The 13,308-nt window shown below is 29.2% G+C and overlaps 2 protein-coding genes across 2 annotated transcripts; one reads left to right on the top strand and one right to left on the bottom strand.

Moving 5' to 3' along the window:
* Nucleotides 1-4,992: 4,992 nt before the first annotated feature.
* On the top strand, nucleotides 4,993-6,661 carry LOC107962027 (aspartic proteinase PCS1). Its single transcript, XM_016898241.2, has one exon. It carries the CDS (start codon nucleotides 5,097-5,099, stop codon nucleotides 6,423-6,425), a length of 1,329 nt encoding a protein of 442 aa, XP_016753730.1. The 5' UTR covers nucleotides 4,993-5,096; the 3' UTR covers nucleotides 6,426-6,661.
* A 297-nt stretch (nucleotides 6,662-6,958) lies between these two features.
* Nucleotides 6,959-8,516, bottom strand: LOC107962028 (peptidyl-prolyl cis-trans isomerase FKBP20-1). Its single transcript, XM_016898243.2, has 5 exons — nucleotides 8,387-8,516; nucleotides 8,057-8,190; nucleotides 7,900-7,979; nucleotides 7,380-7,472; nucleotides 6,959-7,252 (listed from the first exon to the last, which is right to left on the bottom strand). Exons 1-5 carry the CDS (start codon nucleotides 8,493-8,495, stop codon nucleotides 7,102-7,104), a joined length of 567 nt encoding a protein of 188 aa, XP_016753732.1. The 5' UTR covers nucleotides 8,496-8,516; the 3' UTR covers nucleotides 6,959-7,101.
* Nucleotides 8,517-13,308: the final 4,792 nt, after the last annotated feature.

Here is a 13,308-nt window from a genome sequence, read left to right as displayed (position 1 = left end):
TTTAAAAAATTAAAAGGAGGCAATATTTCGTATTTGGGGAGTTTGAGAGATCGTGCCCAATCGTGCTGGGTTTCGTTTTGTTCATTCGACTAAATATGGAATATCCTTTTTTTAAAATTCATCCGCGTTTTCTTAAAATAAAACGAGGCAATATTTCGTGTTTGGAAGTTTGGGAAGTCGTGCCCAATCGTGCTGGGCTTCAATTTTTCACTCGACTAAAATATGGAATATCCTTTTTTGAAATTTCATCCACGCTTTCTTAAAATAAAACGAGGTAATATTTCGTTCTTGGAAGTTTGGGAGGTCGTGCCCAATTGTGCTGAGTTTCAATTTTTCATTCGACTAAAATACAGAATATCCTTTTGAAATTCCATCCATGTTTTCTCAATTTAAAATGTGGCAATGTTTCGTATTTGGAAATTCGATAATCGTGCCCAATCGTGCTGGGTTTCAGTTTACCGTTTGGGCCGAATAGTCAAATATCCTTTTTAAAAGTTTTAAGTGCATGTGTTTTGGAAAATCCTGAGATGATCTTGTATTAAGGGTTCGAAATATTGTATCAATCGTGCTGGACGTAATATTTTATTCCTTCTAAGCAAGAGAATCTCAATATCCAATTCAAGTTATCCAAATGTTTTAAATGAATTGTATTTTAAACTCTTTTTCAAAGCTTCAACATTAGGACGTAAATTGATCGATACGGTACCAATTTTGGGCGTTGCGAGGGTGTTAATCCTTCCTCGCACGTACCTGACTCCCGAATCCATTTTCTAGTTTTTCGTAGACCAAAAACGTTATTTTAATAAACCAAAATACTTTATTAAAATGATCGATCACAAGGTGACCCGATCACACTTAAACAAAAAGGATTGGTGGCGACTCTATTTTCGTTTTAAAGTCGACCTTCATTTTTCAAAATAAAAATAATTTCGACAATCATCTATATAAAATGTAATTTTATGATATTATATTATAATGAAGAAGAGGAGTAGAATAATTATTTGAAATAATATTGGATGCAATTTAGGATTGAAAATGAAAGATTTATATGTTTCCTAGAGAGGTGTTAAATTAAATTAATGGGAGAGGGAGGCTGTGACCCACTTCCATTTTAATAGTTTATTTTATTTTTTATATAACTATTAATTTTAATAGTTTATTAATATGTATTTTTTTATATATTTTGTAATTAATATTTATATTAATTTTATAATTAAAATTCATATCAATCTAATCAGTCACTTAAAATTAATGTATTTTTCCTAACGTATAAATTTATTAAATTGAGTCTATAATCTCTTTTTATAGAATTGATATATGTAAACATTTTGGGCAGAAAATGGACGAAATAAGCCGCAAATAAAACCGTGTAGATTTAAAGAAGGCAATTTATTATGTGTTGAAGAAAATTTGTATAAATCTATTAATTATGCTGTCTTGTTCTCACATTTTCTCTCAGCATTAAATTCACTATAAACGGTGTACTCAGCTCATTTCGGTGCCTTCATCAGTGGCTTTTGATTGATTTTAGGATACCATCTTGGATTTTCTTTTTTACTATTCCAATTTGAATTTCATTAAGTATTTCTTAAAATAATAAAAATTAATCTAATGGATTTTGTAGCACTCTTAATAACCCTAGAAATATGACAAGAAATTAAAAATTATGGTTATTTGATTTGAATCAATTTGTCTAATGGAACCCAAAATCGATTATGGTATTGATCTGAAGAAAGTCATTAGATCAATTGATCCGAAAATTGGTACAAAGTGATTGAACCGAGCTAAAAATCGATCGAACAATAATTTTTAAATTTCTTTTTATTTTTATGAATTTTTTAATTTTTTATTTAATTGAAACATATGGACTAGTCGAACTGGTTGGACCCAGAAATTGATGGCTTGATCATATTTTCATCCATTGATCTGAAACTGGAAATCTTGCTAAAACTAAAATTAAGATTACCATTGTTTTCAAATAAAATAAAGTGGACAAAACAAAACTACGAAAGTGTAGACAAAAATCACAATTTTGTGGATTGAAATAAATAAATAGAAACAAGTAAAATCAAGAAATATTATTGAAGAAGCTACAACTAGTTCGAAGGCTGACATTGTCGTCGTCGTTGGCAAAGCAAAGATTTGGATTGAAAAATTGAGTAACAATGTTAAAAAAAAAGATTTGATTTGAATATTCGAATTTGTTATCTATAAAATTGAAGTGAATTTGAATAATATATGTTAAAGAATTAATATTTGCATCCGTTCTAAATTTATCACATACAAAATGATTTCTTAACTTGGTATTATGAGTCAACTCAACATGAACTCAGTTATGAAATTACTAAAATATCTTTACTTTAATGGTTAATTAATATTATTGTAAAGGTATTTTTGTTATCTCATACTTTTATATAATATTTTAAATAAAACAATTTGAAAAAATTATTTAAGAATCAAATACAAGACCAACAATTCAAATAAAAATCTCTTACCACTCCACCTATAATCATTTGTTAAAAAAATTTAAAAATATATATTTTTTATATAAAATATTTTTATTCACCCACATCGTGGGTGTGACAAAATCTAGTATTATTTAAAAGGTTGACTGAGTTTATATCACCTATTAATTGAGTTCTAACTCAGTTGAAAAATTATCGAAATTTCGTTTTTTATATAAAATAACAAACATTATCATGGGGACATTTTTTTTCCTTTTATATTTTATGTAAAATCTAAAAAAATACATCTTATAAAATTTAAATCTAAGATAACATTTCAACCAAAGTCTCGTTTATTTTTTACATCAATTTTTTACGTAATCTATTCCAATGCTATAATTTAGTAAAAAATTAAATATACCTTTCAAAATAAAAAAAAATATATTTAAAGTTTAATATTAACGTAATTAAAAATGGGTTATGTGATTATCTTTTAACAATTGTTATTTTATGAGGGAAGAGCATTAAATGTAATTAATAATTTTTAATTTATATATATTTTTAAACGAGACATTTCATTTTATTATACGTCAAAGAGTAAGGGCTCTTCACCCATTAAATTCAGTTGAATTCAAACTTTCAATGATAAGTGCATGAGTATTAATCCTTTAATTATATATTACCAAAAAAGTTAATTAAAAATACACAATACACGTAAACAATCTAACCCTCAAAAGAAACACCAAAAAAAAACCTAAACCCATTTCCCTCACCCCAACCTCCACAAAAGATTAAAATATGTTATAAGTTCTTGTATTTTTTAAATTTAATTTATATATTTTAATTTTCAAGAGTTTGATTCTTTTATTTTTTCAGATTTCAATTCAAATTCAATTGTTAATGCTATTAAATTTTTTGAGAAAAAATTTGTTGATTTGATATTTTGAAATTAAAAAATACTTACTTGACAAATATGTAATTAAAAAATAACGTTATAATGAATTTGAATTTAACAAAAAATAATAATAATTATAACATTTGGAACTGAATTTTGAATTTTGAAAAATATAAAGGTTATATTCTTGAAAATGAAAGTACACGGGCTCAAGTCTAAAATTTCAAAGAGTACAAGTACTTGTGGCATTATCATGCCAAGAAAAAAAAGCGAAAATGAAAGGCAAGGAAAGTGGATGACGGGAAACCCGAAGGGTGACAACCAAGGCAAGGAAAGTGGATGACGGGAAACCCGAAGGGTGACAACCAAGGCAAGGAAAGTGGATGACGGGAAACCCGAAGGGTGACAACCACCTACGCATCACTATCGGAAGAAGGCATGAAGCCCTTTCCCAAAGGTTATCCATAACTAAATTGACAAGACAGAAAGACCAGTGACAAAATGACAAGAGAGATTGAGAGTGTAAAACGAAGCTAAGAATTTTTTTGAGGCGATATTAAATAGTATATTTTATAAGAGCTAAAATATAATTTTACCATTTAATAGTTTATATTTTTAAAGGAATAAATCAAAATTTTATCATTTTTAGAGAGTTAAAGTGTAATATTACTATGTACTAATTTAAAATTTCATAAATTTTAAAAAATCAAAAATAAAAATTTCTATTTTAGAGAAGTCAAGACCTCTGCCAACCCTCTAGTGTTGCCCCATGAAGGTAAAAAGAGGTGAATCAACGACACAAGTGCCGACCGGTTAAAAACCAAATCGCAATATTTTACAAAAAAAATTGAATAAATTAAAATAATATGATGAAAAAGTACATAAAAAGTATTCTAAAAATTTTAATTGTTATTTAAAATTATCAAAAATACTTTACATGAAAAAAAATGCAAACATGAATAAATATTATCACCTTCTCTTACCGATACATGAATGTATATTAAGGGTTAGTTTTTCATTATCTTTTGAGGAGTGCGGTGAGAAAGTATTTTTAAAAATTTTAACTTAAAATTTAAGTGTATTGTATTGTTGTTAAAATGTGTTTTTGAGAAATGAAATGTCTATTTTGGACGTGATATTATAAAGTAAAAAAATATATATTTAAATAATGTTAAATTTCATTAATATTACAATATTTGAGGAAAAAATAACAAAACAATATTATTAATATTTTGATATAAAAATATAAATTTAAATATTTCAAAGCAATTAATGTGAATTGTTAATAAATTATATTTTAATATTTAAAAATATTTTAATAAAAAATAACCCTATATTCAATATAAATATTATATAAAAATAAAAGTTAAAAGTAACATTTTACTTTAAAATTACTTTTTCTATACATAAAAGTGCATTATTTTTTATTGCTTATGATGCAAAAAGTGTTTTTGTGCTCTAAAAACATTTTTAAAATGCAATGGAAAAACAGGTGTAAATAGCTGGAGCTTCAAAAAAAAAATAAAAATCGTATGACCAATTTAAGAATTTTCTTTTAAAAAAATATAAATAAATAGAAAAACTTTTTCCTTCAATTTTTCTAATTTATTTAATTTTTAAAAGAGAATAATGAGTTTTGCTACCAGTATTTAAGGAACCAAAGCTACACTAAACTGAAAAAACTTTCAAACAACAGTTATATTTTACGTACAAAACAAAACCGAAGATCAAAGCACTCTTTTTCCAAAACTAAATCAATGGCTTCTTTTCATTTTCTGCTTCATTTGACAATTTTGCTCCTCCTTTTCCATCAAAAATTTTCTTTTCCTTCCAAACAAACACTCTTTTTACCTCTCAAAACAACCCTTGGTCGAACCCCACTTACCTTTGCCCGTAACTCTAAACTTTCCTCCTCCGCCGCCACCAACAAGCTTGGCTTCCACCATAACGTTACTTTAACAGTTTCTTTATCCGTCGGCTCGCCGCCACAGAATGTCACTATGGTCCTCGACACTGGGAGTGAACTCTCATGGCTTCACTGCAAAAAAAATCCCAACTTAAATTCCTTTTTTACCCCTGAACTTTCCAAGTCTTACATTCACATCCCTTGCGCTTCACCCATTTGTAAAACCCGTACCCGAGACTTATTCGTACCCGCTTCCTGCGAACTGAATAATAAGCTGTGCCACGTGGCTGTCTCTTATGCCGACGCTTCCTCAATTGAGGGAACTCTCGCGTATGAGAATTTTGTAATAGGGTCCTCCATCCGACCCGGGTTTTTATTCGGGTGTATGGACTCAGGTTTTAGCTCGAATTCAGATGAAGATTCGAAAGCAACCGGATTAATGGGCATGAACCGTGGGTCCTTATCATTCGTGAGTCAAATGGGTTTTCCCAAATTCTCGTACTGTATATCGGGTTTTGACTCTTCTGGTGTTTTACTTCTCGGCGATACGAGATTCTCGTGGCTTAAAACGTTAAATTATACTCCTTTGATTCAAATATCCGATCCATTGCCATATTTTGATCGGGTTGCATATACGGTGCAATTAGAAGGAATTAAAGTTGGGACCAAAATGTTGGACCTACCAAGATCCGCTTTTTTACCGGATCACACGGGTGCGGGTCAAACAATGGTTGATTTGGGCACCCAATTTACTTTCTTAATGGGTCCGGTTTATAATGCGTTAAGAAACGAGTTTTTGCAACAAACAAGAGAGGTTTTACGAGTTTTTGAGGATCCGAACTTTGTTTTCCAGGGAGCAATGGACTTATGTTACCAAGTTGACGAGTCACCCGGTACGAGTTTTTCGAATTTACCACGAGTTAGTTTGATGTTTCAAGGGGCCGAGATGAGCGTATCGGGCGAGAGGCTATTGTATCGAGTACCCGAGATGAATAAGGGGAGTGATTCAGTGTATTGCTTCACATTTGGAAACTCTGATCTATTAGGTATTGAAGCGTTCGTGATTGGCCATCATCATCAACAAAATGTGTGGATGGAGTTTGATTTGGTGAAGTCAAGGGTTGGATTTGCAGAGATCAGGTGTGATCTTGCCGGTCAACGTCTAGAGATGGGTCTTTAAAATAAAGGAACCCACCAAAGGATTAAAATGGAAGAGACATGTTTTTTTGGAGTTCAGAATAAAACCCACATAGTCCAATCATGGCCCATCTTTATAAATAAAGATGGACCGTTGATCGTACGACGTATGGTCTTGATTGAAAAAACCATGGGACTTAATTTTTCATTGTAATATTTAATTATATTAAAAAATTTGTATCCATATTTTGATTTTATGAAAACTTGTGTTAAATTTTAGCTGAATTTATGTAAATGGGAATTATAATTAAAAATTCTGAAATTAGAACTTTTATTAAATGCATTTATTATGTTAGTGTTGATGTCATGCTAGTGCTCGAGTTTTCATATCGTGTAACATTATCAAGAATATGTAAAAACCCTAAATAGAAATACAATGTATGTATTAAACATGTGTAACTGTGTTTGCCAAACTAGTCATGCTCGTGGTCGTGTTTTCATATCGTGTCTAAGATTACCAACTATAAGTCTAATCGATTAACTAATTTCTGGAAGGGCTCTAATCAACAAAGTAGCTAAGCACCAAAAACAAGAGGGCTATAGTGACCATTTTCCAACATTACCAGTATGCAATATCACCATTAATATGGCTGACATGAAATATCAGTTAAAAATTTGTTTTTTTATCAGTCTATATCAAATATAAAATCCTTCTTTAACTATTTGCCTTTGCCCTTACCTTTTCCTTGACCTTTCTTGGCCTCCAACTTGGCTTGAATACGAGAGGCGGCAGCAGCTTTCGCTTCTTCTCTCTTCTTTTTTTCTTCCTCCTTCACCGAAGCAGCAATTTCCCTCTGCTTCTTCAGCTCCCTGATTTTAAGTTTAACGAATGTTAAAACAAAGTTCTTATTGTTCCATGTATTAGACAAGATCTATGCAGAGAGAATTATGCAAGAATACGAGCAGAATAAGGTGCGGGAAAAGAAATGCAACTTACTCTAGCCTAGCTCTCTCTGCCGAAGCACTACCAAGACTGGAACCTTTGCGTGGCCTGCAGGACAGTAACTCCACCTCGAAGATAAGGGTAGCACTGTATACAAAATATGAAATCACATTCATTCAAAGGAAATTAGAGAAATACAAATGGCCCAATTACTAGGTTAAATACCCTAGCAAATCACAATCATCCTGACTATTTTACTCGGACTCAGGTGGAAATAGGATGCAGATATGCTCTGAAACAGGTATGTTCAATTTTTTCCTCTACGTTTTTTTCATGTATTTTGAGGGCCCTTAAAGGGTTATATCCCATACCATGCCCGGATATGCATTAGATGCGGATATCGGACACCGGTACTTCAAGAAAAGAAGAGTCTGAATCTGAACAAAATAGGTCCTAACTATATCTGTAAACAAAAGATAGTGCTAATTCAAGATCTCATATTTCGGCCATCATAGCCATTGACAAGCCAATTGCATTATAATAACAATCAAAGATGAAAATAAGAATCAAGTACTTGGGTGGGATATCGGGGGGAGATCCAGCAGCACCATAGGCATACTCTGGCTTGCAAGTTATTTTCGCAACTTCACCAACCTGCCGAAAAGGGAAAAAAGGATATGTCAGAGAAGCCTAAATAACTTAAAAACGACATAGAGAAATTATATTTTGACCTTCATAGTTTTTAAAGCAATGTCCCAAGCCTGAATAACCGTGCCCTTTCCAAGCTCAAAGGAGAAAACAGAGTTATCTTCATGTGTTGTATCAAAAACTTCACCAGTTTCAGCTAGGGTACCTTCATAATGAACTGTTCAAACAACAAAGAAGCAAATTTTACAAATCCGGAATCATGTATAAAAATAAAAGAAAACGAAATTTCAAGCTGACCAAACACATTATCATTTCCGGTGAAATTCAGCAAAGGTTTATATATGAATGGATGAATAAAATATCACTCATCGTAGAAACCAACTGTACACTTCATGCGAGCAACAAGTGCATACCATCAACCATCGGAAGATCCTCGGAAGGGGCAAGTGCACCCGCTTTGGCTCGTGTTACAATCTTCTTAATAACACCTCCATCACCAGTCAAATCAGTTACATCATCCATTGTGCTTAGACTTTTAAAAACCTGATCAGGTAAGAGAAACAAGAGTAAAACAAAATCAACCTTTTTGAATCTATAAGGATTAAACAATCATTTCAGTGATACATGGACAATAAAAACAATCCCATGAACAGAGAACCGGATGATGAACCTTTAGAAACAATTCAACTACGAGTAAATGTTATTGTCCTACAAATAAGAATATAAGGTAAACACCCCAATCAACGGACAAGAATTTGATCATTCCTACATCTTTATAAACAAAAAGAAAGAAAATTTGGCCTTTTCACGCAGTGCAGAGGCAATTATATGGATCATAATGCCACCATGGTACCTTGATTTTAACATCAAAATCAACAAAAATTTAAGTAAGGCAGAAGAAAGAAACATACCAATTTCACTAATTTCCTCGCAATTTTCTCTCAATATTAGGGATAAATACATAAAACCCTGAATCCACAGCCCTAATTTCTTCCACCATTTTTCACATCAATTTCCCCGAATGGGAAATGTCAACTAGTTACATAATTTGGTTCTTTTCTCTCAAGAATTGTAATGGAAAAAGCAAACACCTCCCAAAATAGCCAAATTCATTAACTTTCCTTCCACTCTAATTTCAATTTTAAAACTACAGTGGCCTAAAACCCTAGGTAAAAAGATCAGAAAATAAAGAATTCCTTAACTCACCTGAAATGGAGCAAGGATTGAGGATCCGAGTAGTTATCGAGGGATTGGTTATTCGGGTCGGGTCGGAGATGATTTTTCGGGAGGAATCGCCGTCGATTCTGGTGGCCATAAAGCTGTCAAAGTGGGGTTTTCTTTAGGGTTCGGCTGAATAGATAAAAGGAAAATGAAAATTAAAATGGAATTCCGAAAATGAGAAGGGAAATGAGATTCGGACTCGCGCTCTAGAGCGTGGAATACACGATGACTTTGAAATTACTAAATTAGACATGATCAAACATTAAAATTAGAAAAATAATTATTATACAAAAATTACATTAACACGTTTATATTTAAAAAAACTAGTATAAGAATCTTTTAAAACATTTATAATATACGCATAGTATTTCTTACGTCAACTAGTTTGAAAAAATTAATGTGTTTCTCTTAATATTATTTTTAATATTTTATTATATTTTTATAAGACGTTTGCCGATTCCTTTAATTTTTTTTTAGTTTAAAATCTCCACTGATAATTCACCAAATATTATTCCTGTAATGTAAACTAAAATACATTCAACATGAGACACATGTTAGCAAGCCGAGTTGTGAATCTAATTTTTTTAAGAACTATTTATCAGCTTAACTTGTGAATTTAAAATAAAATATTAATTTATAATAATATTTATATTTTATAATTAAATTTAAATATTTTTAATTATTATATTGTTATTCTAGCCAAATCAAGTTGAATTATAAGTTTTTTTAAGTTTCACTAAATAGACTATACTCAAGGGTGAAGTCAACAAAATTTTTTAGGGTTAAAATTAAATTATATATTTTTATGATCGTAAAAATTAAATTTATCATGTTTAATAATGTATATCTTTATAATTTTTAAAAAATTAAATTAAATTTTTATCATTTTTTAAAGATTTAAAAGTGTAATTTTACCATTAATAATTTAAAATTTTATAAAATATGCCCGAACAAAACTAATTCATAACATATACATAGGCCGGAACTAAAAACCAATGAAAAAACAAAGCACTATGTGCAAATTGTTAGAGATGTTGAGAGCATTTTGCGTGGAATAACGCGCGATTGTATAGCGTGGGTATATGAGTGATTCTGTTTGTTATTGGGAACTAGGGACAAATTGATTGATTGGGAATTTATTCGACTTAGGGTGAGTTTGGATGGGCGGTGCGTTTACCTGCGGTTAGTGTAAAAATAGCGGTGGCGGTGAGATTAGATACTGTAGCGATACTGTAGCGTGAGACAAAAAGTAAGCTAAACGCACCGCACCGCACCCAATCGCCCATCCAAACCCACACTTAATTGCTCTACACATATTACAACTGCGACCTCATTTTAATTTGGTCCTTAAATTTTAAAATATTCTAAATATATCACTAAACGTTTAATTTAATATCAATCAAGTCCTTTTATTATTGAAGCCATTAATTTAATCATTAAATGGCATGTAAAATCTTATGTGACATAATTTAAAATGAAAATTTTAAAGAAAAGTAAAATGTTAAAACATAACTTTAAAAATTAAAAACTAAAAATAAAATAAAACCGAAAAAAGAGAGAGTGAACAATAGGTTTTTTATAAGCTTCGAAAACTTTAAAACCAAAACTTTTACAGCATATATTTTTAAAATATTCATTTTAAATTGTATAACATAAGATGAGACGTCTCGTTTAATAGTTAAATTAACTATTTTAATAACGGTTTTAAATTATATTACATAAGAAGAAACTCTTTAGAGGTGAAGCCAAAAAATTATTTTAGGAAGCTAAAAATAAATAAATAAAATTTAGGAGGTAAAGTACAATTTTACCATTAACTAATTTGTGATTTCCTAAAAAATAAAAGCCCCTGAAACTTCCAAAAGTTTGAAATTTTTGTTGAGAGTTAGCTCTATTTATAGATTAAAAAAATTACTTTTTGATTATCTAACTTTAAAAAATTATAAAATAATTATTAAAATATTCAAAAAATTTCATTTAAGTCATTGGGCTATTAAAACCGTTGTTTTATGACATTTTTTGTTCGTATCGCTTATACCAATCAAAAGCTCTCATTAACATTTTCTTCTACAGTTTAGTTTTTTTTAATGAAACAATTTTGAACATCACGAATTTGCGAACTTAAATTTTAAAATTCACACACTTTTCTTCTTTGATCTTCGGCATTGACTGTGAAATCAACTTAAATCTAAGAAATAATATTCTACTTGTCAATGAGTACTAATCTACTATACTGATCATCGAATCTCCAATTAAGCCCACTAGCCAGATTCTAAAAAAAAGCCAATGACTTAAATAGTTTTTTTAATAATTCAGTTAGCTTTTGAATATATTTCATATGTTACTTGAAAATAATTCATATTTTTCTTAAACGAACTTGAAGTCTTGAATTTTTAGAGTTTTTGGAAAATTTGAATTAATTATAGCATAATTTCAACCATTATTAATTTTCTAATCCTTTATATGGATAGTAAATTTGATTTCGATGAGGTGAAAAACAATAGTGACAGTGAGTAATTACTATAGCGGTGAGATTGGATACTGTAGTAGTGAGATAAAAATCATCAGTAAAATATGTGTTTAGATTCAAATGTAACTATATCGGTGAGGTGAAAATAAAAAGTTACTATTAGGACAATATATTAAAAATATATATAATAGAAAGTTTAAATTATTTTATTTTTATGAAATTATTAAAAACGTGTAAAATTATAATTTTATTTAATAAAACAATATCTATCACAATATTTTTTATAAATAATAATTAATTGTTTTGTAACCATTTTAAATTATTTACTATATTCAATGATAAATTTTATTTAATTATTTTTATAGTTAATCATAAGAAATACTAAATATTATTTTAAGAAATAAATCTAATAAATATTTTATTATATTAAATATAATTTTTAAAATTTTATTTTTTAATTCGAATCTAAACTTAAAAAATTAATATAAATACCGATCCAAATAGCAAGGTGCATTTGAGCATAGAAAAGTGTGAAACACACTGAACAGTGTGACCCAAATGGAGCCTTTCAGACTGTTTCAAACAATTTGATACATGACATGGAAGGATAAAATGTAGCATTTACATTTTTATATCAAATGTAGCATTTACATCATACATTTGACGTCACATCATTTTACCATATACTCATTCATCAATTCCAATAAATAACCAGGTTTAAACATTTAATCATAAACACTATGCACTTAAACCCAATTTCATGTTTTTGTTTACTTAATTTAACAAATTTATATCTAAACATCATATATATTTATTATAAAACTTAATTAAATGATTGTCACGAGTTAAATAAGTACTAATTTAGAAGAAAAAAATAAAAATATCCTTATTTTATAAAGAAATTTTGTATTTTTTATATAGAAAGCACACAAGATAAGATTGGAACTCATCTCAGTACCAACTAGGTCAAGAAAAAATAAAAATACACCCTTTTTACAAAAAAAATAAAATAAATAGTATTATTTTAAGGATGTTTTTGTCATTATTTTTATCTTTTATATAAAAAAATACACACATAACAAAATTTAAACCCAATTTTTTATTTTTATACTTTATCATTTAACCAAAGTCTTATTTATTATTTATATTTTAAAAATATATATATACACATGATATGAAATGCATAAATTCAGTCAACTTAAATAATTGTTTAGTAGAAAGCAACCACTCCAATTGACTTAATTACTAAATTCTACATAAAACCGTGTGTGAACTTCAACCAGTCAAATGCACACATATTTGAACCTAAGTATTAGATTCATGCATATGTCTGATAAAAAAATGATAATTTTCTTTAAAGAATTCCTTTTCAAATATATAAAGGTTTCTAGAATGTCTTATTTTCTCAATGAAAGCTTAGGTGATTTGGTCCAATCATATTCAGATGTGGAAAACATTATGCTCGGTATTTAGATTTGAATGTATCTTAAGTCTAAAAGATGGAAATTTTTATAATATAAAATCATTAACGAAGTAATACTTTGTTGCATTTGACTATGACTAAATATGACAAATGATTGAGATAATATCAAAGTAAAAATGCATGCATCAATACCACTAGCTACATAATGAAAATCGGTTAAG

This window comes from Gossypium hirsutum, chromosome A06, assembly GCF_007990345.1.
Source record: "Gossypium hirsutum isolate 1008001.06 chromosome A06, Gossypium_hirsutum_v2.1, whole genome shotgun sequence".
Taxonomy (NCBI): domain Eukaryota; kingdom Viridiplantae; phylum Streptophyta; class Magnoliopsida; order Malvales; family Malvaceae; genus Gossypium; species Gossypium hirsutum.
The sequence above is the reverse complement of the archived record's forward strand: the minus strand, read 5'-3'. Positions and strand labels throughout refer to the sequence as shown.

Coding starts and splice junctions, on each gene's coding strand:
- LOC107962027 (XM_016898241.2), top strand. CDS start 5,097: ATGGCTTCTTTTCATTTTCTGCTTCATTTGACAATTTTGCTCCTCCTT.
- LOC107962028 (XM_016898243.2), bottom strand. CDS start 8,495: ATGGATGATGTAACTGATTTGACTGGTGATGGAGGTGTTATTAAGAAG. Junction 8,191..8,386: donor GGATCTTCCGATGGTTGATG/GTATGCACTTGT, acceptor TTGTTTGAACAG/TTCATTATGAAGGTACCCTA. Junction 7,253..7,379: donor GCAGAGAGAGCTAGGCTAGA/GTAAGTTGCATT, acceptor ACTTAAAATCAG/GGAGCTGAAGAAGCAGAGGG.